Source organism: Epinephelus moara, chromosome 21 (genome assembly GCF_006386435.1).
Source record: "Epinephelus moara isolate mb chromosome 21, YSFRI_EMoa_1.0, whole genome shotgun sequence".
Taxonomy (NCBI): Eukaryota; Metazoa; Chordata; class Actinopteri; order Perciformes; family Serranidae; genus Epinephelus; species Epinephelus moara.
The window spans coordinates 35,259,508-35,269,068 of NC_065526.1; the positions used below are offsets into that span (position 1 = coordinate 35,259,508).

At 39.6% G+C, this 9,561-nt stretch overlaps 1 protein-coding gene across 1 annotated transcript in view; it reads right to left on the reverse strand.

Moving 5' to 3' along the window:
- Positions 1–336: 336 nt before the first annotated feature.
- olfml2bb (olfactomedin-like 2Bb) overlaps positions 337–9,561 on the reverse strand; it is a 17,494-nt gene continuing 8,269 nt past the window's right edge. Inside the window, exons 6-9 of the mRNA XM_050033727.1 lie at positions 7,089–7,520; positions 6,775–6,951; positions 5,600–5,796; positions 337–3,931 (exon numbers count right to left, since the gene is read on the reverse strand). Coding sequence (XP_049889684.1) covers positions 3,542–3,931; positions 5,600–5,796; positions 6,775–6,951; positions 7,089–7,520 — 1,196 coding nt within the window. The 3' untranslated portion in view covers positions 337–3,541. The remainder of the gene's footprint in view (positions 3,932–5,599; positions 5,797–6,774; positions 6,952–7,088; positions 7,521–9,561) is intronic.

Consider the following 9,561-nt stretch of genomic DNA (forward strand, 5'->3'; position numbering starts at 1 on the left):
AGAGGAAATGAGCTATCTAGGATGAAATCTTACCAAACCCCAGTCAATGATCTTTTTAGAATCTATGTGAGACTCTCTAACATGAAGAGGGTCTGGTCTGTGTCCAGAGCATTACCAGTCGGAGGTTTACCAGCATCTGGCTGGGGCTCATTTTCCACCCTGGGATCCTTCCAGTGGCTCCGCTGCTTCCAGGAAAACTAAATCAACCCCAGAAATAATGACCACAGCAGGCTGGACATGCTCAGGACTGAATGAGGAGAACCAGAGGAGAAGAGAGATAGAAATGCAGGAAAGAGCATGTTCACCTTCATCTTTATATTTTATTATAAATTAACAAAACAGAAAGGCAAACTTGTCGTAAAGCAGCTGAAATCAACATTGTCATGGGATTTTCTTCAACAAGCAGAGCAGTGTGGATCATGTGCTGGTTTGAAAATTGTTTTAAATGAATGAACTTCAATGGCAGAAGAAGCACTAACTGTACCAGTGTGAAAGTTTCCATTCCCGTACCCACTGTACTAAAACTTTATGATTAGAACACTACTGGACAGGAGTGAAGGTAATATGCAAAAAAACATACAGTATAAATGTTGACGATATGAAAAATAGGCTGCTGCTTCATTACATCCTGAAAATAAAGGCATTACACTGACATTAGATGCAACACAGTATAGAGTATTTGTATCTTATGTCATTATCAGAATCAGTTTTTACTCTCTGGAATTAAACATTGCATATTAGACACAAGTCTGTTTTTTATGATGTTATACTTCTGACTTAGCACCAATACAGTAGCTTATTGACCAGAGGATATGCAAAGCTGCTGATCTTTGGAGGCATAAGCCTTATATGTGACTTGATGTTGTGAATACATGATTAATGAATTAACACAAAACAGCAAGATAAGTCCAGGGTTCCTTCATGGATGTCTTAAAGGGAAACTCCACATTTCACTGTTTAATTTCATAAAGTAAGGTGATTCATAAGAAACAGAATTAAAAAATATCAAATCTGATGCAGCAAAGGTCAACTTATCTTGACATTTAGTCCCCAAATCACTGGATCCTGCATATCCCACAATGCTACCAATGGCAACTTTTCATGCAACTCTCCCTGACTGGTCATTGCCCAAGTCTTTCTGACCTCACACCACCATTCAAGTATGGAAGTTAGAGACAAATTAGTAAGTGGACCTTGGAGTTAAAAAGAACACAGGCCCATACATCGTAGTCTTAAAGCTGTGACAATAACCTTGATGACATCATAAACATGTCATTCCCCCAGACAAAACTGTTTTCAGCGCTCCCTTCTAAACTCTGCAAAGTTTCCTTTTAAAAAGAATTAAAATCACTTATTTATACAGACTAGACAATCCCACTTTACATGATATTAATATTCCCTTTTGCCAAGCACTGAACTCTTCACTGAAGGGTCATAACAGAAACCAAACCCTGATCTTTGTTTAGAGATAGAAAGCTTTGATGGGCATTGCCTTTTTGTTTTTTTTGTTGTTGTTGTTTTTTGATCTTAAATTTAAGTATGTACGTAATTATGGAGAACAGTCTTCCATAGTGATTATCATTCATGAAAAATAAACTTGATGTTAAAGAGTATTTACAATCCCAATTCCAAAAGATGTTGAGATGTTGCATAAAGGTAAATAACAACAGAATGCAATGATTTGCAAGACTTTTCTCACCTATATTCAATTGAATACAATCGAAAGACAAGATATTTAAAGTTCAAACATTGGGATAGGGGCATGTTTAGCACAGTGTGACATCACCTTTTCTTTAACAACATTCATTTAGGAACTGAGGACACTAACAGTTAAAGTTTTTAAAGTGAAATTCTTCCAATTCTGCTTGAAATACGACTTCAGTTGCTCAACAGTTTGTGGTTTCTCTTGTATGTAGGCAGGTAAGTCTAGTACCTGCACTCATTTATTATAAAGCCATGCTATTGGAACACGTGCAGAATGTGTCTCATCGTCTTGCTGGAATAAGCACGGACGTCCTTGAAAAAGACGTCATCTGGGTGGCAGCATGTGTTGCTCCAAAACCTGTATGTTCCTTTCAGCATTCATGGTGCCCTCACAGATATGCAAGTTAACCATGACATCATGGCACTAATACACCTCCATATCATCACAGTTGCTGGCTTTGAACTTGGTTCAGGTCATAGTCTGGATAGTCCTTTTTTTCTCTTTGGCCTGGAGGACATGACGTCCATGATGGACTTGTCAGACCACAGCACACTTTTCCACTTTGTGTCAGTCCTCCTCAGATGAGCTCAGGTCCAGAGAAGTTGCCGTTGTTTCTTGATGTTGTTGATATGTAGCGTTCACTTTGCGTGTGTTTGTTTACTTGCATTTGTAGATGCAGAGACAGACTGTGTTTACCGATAATGGTTTTCAAAAATGTTCCTGGGCCCATGCAGTTATATCCTTTATAAAATCACATTAGTTTTTAATGCAGTGCAGCCTGAGGGGTCACAGGTCACGGGCATTCAATGTTGATTTTTAGCCTTGCCCCTAATGCGCAGAGATATCTCCTTATTTTCTGAATCTTTTGATGATGTTATTGATTGTAGATGGTGAAATCCATAAATTCCTGCAATTGTGCATTGAGAAACTTTGTTCTTAAACTATTGGCCTATTTGCCCACACAGTTTCAAAAAGTGACCATTCTTCCTTGTGAACAACTGGGCCTTTCAAGGATGCCCCTTTTGTTGCCCCTGTCCCAACTTTTTTTTTAACGTGTTGCAGGCATCAAATTCAGAATGAGTGAGTATTTACCAGAAACATTAAATTGTATCAGTTTGAACATTAGATATCTTGTCTTTGGACTCTATTCAACTGAATATAAGTTGAAAATTATTTACAAATCATTGCATTCTGTTTTTATTTACATTTACACAATGTCCCATCTTTTTTGGAATTGGGGGTGTATTTGTCCACAAACTGCTGGAGGCACATGTTCTTAAAGAATGGGAGGAACAGTGTAATTAATAGCATTTTTAGAACCGTTTGAGTGTGGTTAGATATGGCAGTGGACAGCTGCGCACTCATGCATGCTCATTTCCACAGTGATTTCTCCATCACAGTCTGAATATGCAGAGGGAATGATATAGATACTTTTTAAATGAAAGGAAACTTTCCATCTGGAGAAATAGAGAAAGATGTGAATACAGTTATTTACATTCATTCATATGACCCCTGGGATTTTGTCTTTTTCCAAATGTGAATACTTCCACTTGTTTTCTGACTTCTTGTGAGTTAAGAGCTGCTCGTGCTGTATAATACTGACTTTGGCATGTGTGACAAAGCAGCAGCTGAGGTCAATATAAAACACATTCAGTTAGACTGATCCACAGTCAGTTAGAAACAAAACATTGATAAAATATCTGTGCAGTTATTATCTTCTCTGTCCTCAGCTTTGTTTGAACCTCCTTGCTGGATATGCTAAATTTTCAGTCTAGCCAAATTTTTTTTCTTCCATCTTCAATTAATTTCTTCCATCTTCGATGTCCGTTTGTTGTGCTAATAAGCGAAGATGACATCATATGTCATCTGATGACTGTTGTCCCACGCATACAGTTTCTTGTCTAGTGGGCTATAAGCCACTTGAGAGGTGTGTGCGTGCACATTTGTGAATGCCAGGCTCGGCACTGTGTGTGTGAGCGTGTGTGTGTCAAAGGCATATGTCACATTAGCATAGTGGCGCTCCATACTGTCCACTGCATAAAGCACGCCACAAACCAGGAAGCTGTTTCCATAGCGACCACGCCGAAGACCTGTGCGGAAGGTCTGTATAGGCTGCAGGTCCCGAGGACGGAGGTGGATAAGCAGGATAACTTCCTGGTGGAAGCCCTCAGTGTCCAGAGCAGGATAAAGCAGCCACAGGCCAGACTCATCAACAGCAAACTCCACCTGGAACATATAACATGCTTTCACTTACAGAGAACCAAAACACTGCAGCTCCTCTCAGCTCTACAAAGTGTTTCAGCATCTTTCAGCTCATTGTTTTAGTTTAGTGGCCCACAGCTTTATTGTTTTAGTTCACTCCTACCGTTCGCATTAGCATCAATTCCAGATGCAGCAGGCAGCTGTTTTCAGCCTAACGCTATAAACATCCACTGTACACTACCTGCTCAGCTATAAATGGTAGGAAGACGAAGTTAGCAACTAGCTGGTAAACGTAGTGGAGATAGTAAAGAGCCAGATTTTATATTTTGTTAAGTGTTGGTGATAAGACAAAACCAGAGCAAAAAGGAGAGCGGACATTGGGCATACATTCATCAGGTGGACAGAAAGCCCACTCCAAATGAAAGATAAATCAAGATCAGAAACTGCTGAAAATAGAGCGAGACTTGGGCCGCATACTTCTGTCTGAACCTGACCAGAGCTCAAGAGCGTAGTAATCGAGCCCAACCCGAACCCAACGCAGTTAATGTCGCATCTTACTATTGGCGTATGTCAAGTCATCATCTTGACAAACTCTTTTTGAACTGTAACTTGAACTGTTGGGTCCCATCGGGTCCCGTCGGACTTGGGTCGGGTATCCACATTCTAATATGTAAACAAATAGCTGTTTGCTAATTACATAGTTTTCCATATCAACTTAAAAGGTAATAATACGTCAGTGTTGTTCACAGCTTGTTTCTGCTACTCCTTAATTACCAAAAAAATCTGTTACAGGGTTAAATGAGAGCCAGCCTTTACCCTTAATTAATACTTCCTAAGATGGAATCAAAATGTTGTTAGCCTAGCTTAGCATAAAGACTCTAAGTGGGGGATAAAAAGCTCATTATTTATCCCACTGAATCTCATAAGCCAATGTGACCCAAACCCTAAATTGTCATTTTAGGAGTAGTTATGTGGTGGTGTTAAGTATTGTTATAATAGTCTTGTTACAGTGAGGTTGCCATGTTTGGTACCGCTGTAGCTGTATAGAAACCTACACTTAAAACCTTTGCTCACCAGCCGGCAACCCACGCTATAGCCAGAGATGATGAAAGGAAGTACTGAGCAGATAAAGAATATTTACAGCACACAACTCCACCTGAAACCACAAACTGACATTTTCATATTTCTGTTGATTATATACACTCAATATACAACATGTTATTAAGTGAGCTTTAGAAGTAAGTGTATTGTTGATCTTTAAAGAGAGCTAGCTTTTATGCTAAGCTAAACTAACCACCTCCAAACTGCAACTCTGTACTCAATGCACATACAATGAGAGTGGTATTGATCTAATCATCTCACAAATAAATGTATTTCCCACAATGTAGAACTATTCCGTTAAAGAAAATGTTTCACATTCATAGGGATAACATAAAAAGTAAACTCCAGATATATTTCAGTTGAAACATGAATTGAAATGAACAGGGAACCAAACTACAGCAGTTATTTCTACTCCATGCTATTTGCCCTTTTGAACTCTTTAGTGATTTGTAGTGTTTCTGTTCCCCACGCTGACCTTTTATGACCCTTTAAAGTGTCCCGAGTGTATATTCCTCCAGTAAATTATCATGCGGTGTTTCTTGTACAGTTAAATCACAGTAACATTCACATAAAGTATACCATGGCTCTTACATCAGTATGTGTCCTGTGAGCTTGCTCCTCCAGTAAAGCATCATGTAGCGTGGTCCAGGCGGCTACATATCTGTGTCTCAGGTCATATCTGATGATGTCCCTGCTGAAGGCACGGTTGTAGTAGAAAGCTCCACTAAACACGACATGGCCTGTTCCAGTGAAACTGTAGGGCAGCTTGTATGAATTACTCGCCTGACCTGAGCAGGAAGAACACACGGAAAAAACATACATGCAGCTTGTCAGGCTCACAATCCACACCGTGAGCTTTAGAACATGTGTAACCATGACTGTATTTCAAGGTGTGATTCATCCATCCAATATCTACAGAAAGTATTTTTGTCTCAGTGGGTGCTAATGTTTGAAGCTTTCTAAAGGCCTTTCTGCTCTCCAACCTCTGTGTATCTGCTGGTAATGCTCAAAACATTAGGGCTAACCTGTTCTGGTGGGTAAGTCGGTCGGTTGATAAGCTCTTATTTGACCAATTCTGTTAATTTCATTTAGGCTGCGTGCACCAAAACACAAAGGGCTTTTCTAAAAACGCCCAGGAGGATTATATTTTTCTAGTAGGCTACCTAAAGTTTGATTGGGTGGCTGGGTAAAATGGGACAGTGACGAGCGCAGCATTATACCCAAAGTTGAACTTTTTGTAACTCTCTGCGACCAGAAAAACAAAGCCAAATGTTCAGCAGAACAGATGCTGAGGGCCTCGTCAAGCTGCTTCCGTTTGTAGCACAGTACATATGGTACTCCCATTGCAAAAAAATTTAAAAATACGCTGACCTCAGGAAAAAACACTTTGGTGGACACACAACACTACTAGACGCCTGTACTACAAATCCAGTTCAACTTACTTTTTGTTATCTTGTTTGACTAACCCTAACATTGGCCATCTGGATAACCGGTACTACAAAGCTGGATATCAACCAGTTCAGTCAACTCTAGGTTTTCTCATTTTAGGGTGGGTAAATCCATAGGTTTTTGGGGGTTGGTTTACCTCAGGAGGACCTGTAATGGAAGTGACTTAGTGGTGAATGTCCAGTCTATTTGCAAACTGTTTAGTCATGTAGCTGCATAAGATGTTTCAAACTGTTAAAACTTCTACACACACACACACACACACACACACACACACATACATATATATATATATATATATATATAAACAACTCCTATACCTGATTTGAAGGTGTCCATGTCTCTGAACTCCAAGAGATTGTTGCCATAGTGACCATTAGTAAGGTAGATGACGTTGCCGTGGCCGCGAGCATCTTTCATCCAGGCTCCATCTCTATTGCCATAGGAGTTCTGCTGGACTGGTTCAGAGATGCTGGCCACTGTATCCTTACACACTGCTGTAAATGAATGAAATATGACACTGTGAATCAAGACTCTATAACACAATTATCATTTTTCACTTATTTTAATGATAAAAGTACAAAAATGTGTGCACTCACTACCAGATAAACTACTGTACTATATGTATCTCTACCAGGCTTTTTTGTGGTCTTTGGTTGGTCAGCGGGGCTCTCCGTCCAGACGAGACGACTTTTGAATCCTCGCCGAGACTCTGTTGTGGGAGACGCAGCAATGAGCGGACCTATAGTGGTATCTGAGGGTAAAGTGGTGGGCTGATTGACATGCTGGGTTGGCTGAATAGTAGTTTGTTGGGAAGTAGTTGTCAGTTTGGTTGTTGTTGGTTGTGAAGTCGTTGGTGGTATGTTAGTAGTTAATTCAGTTGTTGGTTTGATGGTGGTGGTGGGAATTGGAGTGGTTGTAGTTGTGGTTTGTTGGGTGGTAGTTGGGGGAGCTGTTGGTTGCTGGGTGGGTGCAGGCCTGCTCGGCCTCCTGGACAGGTCCTGAAAGTCTAGCTGTGTGCTTACAGTGGTTGAAGGTCCTGGACTCTTGGTGGTGGGTGGAGTTGCTGTAAAAAAAAAGTAAAATAAGAGATATAAGAGGGGAGGACAGTTTTATGCTGACTTATTTTTTCAGATGGTTCTATGTGCCTGCTAGAGCTGTCCGTTTTGCAACAATTAAGGTTTTTTTTATTTAACTTATGAGGTGGTCACATGCTCTTCATGCAGAAATATTACTTTGATAATAAAAGTTTTGCAATGAACGGTATTTTAGAGAATTGTATCATTGAATGAGATTGCCAAGAGCTGATTGTCCTCAGGAGGTTAAGGATATGCTCCAATCAGAACTGGAACATATCCATAGAGAATCATTGCCCAACTATTCATCTCAACTCTACAAAATATTTTAGCCACTTTCAGTTCATTGTTTTGTCTTTCAGCCTGCAACTTTACTGTTTTGATTCAGTCTCACTGTTCTCACACTGTCATTTGCAGCAGCAGCGGGCAGCTCTGATAAACTCACCCTACTCTACCTGATCAGCACCAAGCAGCAACCTCCAGGGCTGAAAAATGAAGCCAATGTGGAAGTGCCAAAAACAAAAACTAATTATAGCTGCTGCGCAGCGGTGAGTCGGAAACAGGCATTTTGTGGAGAAAGAGGAGGAAGAGGAGGAAAATGAAAAAAGGAAGAGGAAGAAGACAAATGAGACATATGGGAGGGTCCGTCACCAGGACTGCCAGGACCATAACTAACTCACCATAAAACTTACTAAATAAAAAAGTATCTCAGTAATCATGTGTCTTTAATCGTAAGCGCTATATCGTAGGCAACTGGACTTGCTTGCGTTTCTTGAAGACGTTTTGCCTCTCATCCAAGAAGCTTCTTCACTTGTCTGTCAGTGTGTCTTTAATTCACACAGTACAATGAGCCTTTTTCAAGCAAGACATTTTGACATGTCACAGTAGGAATAACACAGGTGTAAATAATGAAATTAATGATGATTAAAGGAAATGGCCACTTTAGAATGAAAATGTAGACAGTACTTACTGACCCTCATGCCAACAAGAAGTCCAGTGTAGTTTTTTAATCCACAAAACTCGTTCGGGGTATCAGAGCATAAAAGCTAGCCGGAATAACAGCTACACTTGAAGTGCATGAAACCCACATTTTGAAAATGTAATAAAACTCCGCTAATGCATTTCAAAAACGTCAGAACGGCTCGTCCGTCGTAATCCAAGTGCTCTGAAGCCGCGGCATGCAAAATTGACTTGAAGAGACGTAATTTACTAAATGATGCTATAAAAGTGAAGTAAATTACGTCATCAGATCAGAGGCAGAGTAAGGTAGAGTAAGGAAGGCCATTCCTTCACCATCCTAGGATTTGCATATTCGCCCATGGCTGCCAGTCATAGCAAGATACTGTGATTTGACTGTAAGGAAGAAGCTCTGCTGCTTAAAACCAATGCCTCAAACAACAAAAGGTGAGGTCACATACCCAAAGTTTTATGGAGCATTTTGAGAAGTGAGGGATTGACATTATATTGATATGGCACACTGATTAACAAGAAAATTTAAAAATAGCACTTTGTATCAAAAAGGTTGCCAACCCCTGGGTTAGCCCATTTTTTGTTATATTTTAGCTATAATTATAAAACACAAATTTAGGATATTACCAGCGAATGACCCAAGAAGACCTCATTTTTGCCCAATAGGGAAAAAAAATTCTTGAAATTCATAAAAAATTGCCAATTATTTTGATTATCAGTATGATCAATAATTGGCAAAACCCGACAGTAAAATCTGATGTTTTCATCAATTAATTCAGCTTAAAGTTACAATGTGTAATTTACATGGTTGTTTATTAGCAAATATCAACTATTGCTTTCATAAATATACAGTGGTGTGAAAAAGTGTTTGCCCCCTTCCTGATTTCTTACTTTTTTGCATGTTTTCCACACTTAAATGTTTCAGATCATCAAACAAATTTAAACATTAGTCAAAGATAACACAAGTAAACACAAAATGCAGTTTTTAAATGAAGGGTTTTATTAATGAGGAAGAAAAAAATCCAAAGCTACATGGCCCTGTGTGAAAAAGTGTTTGCCCCC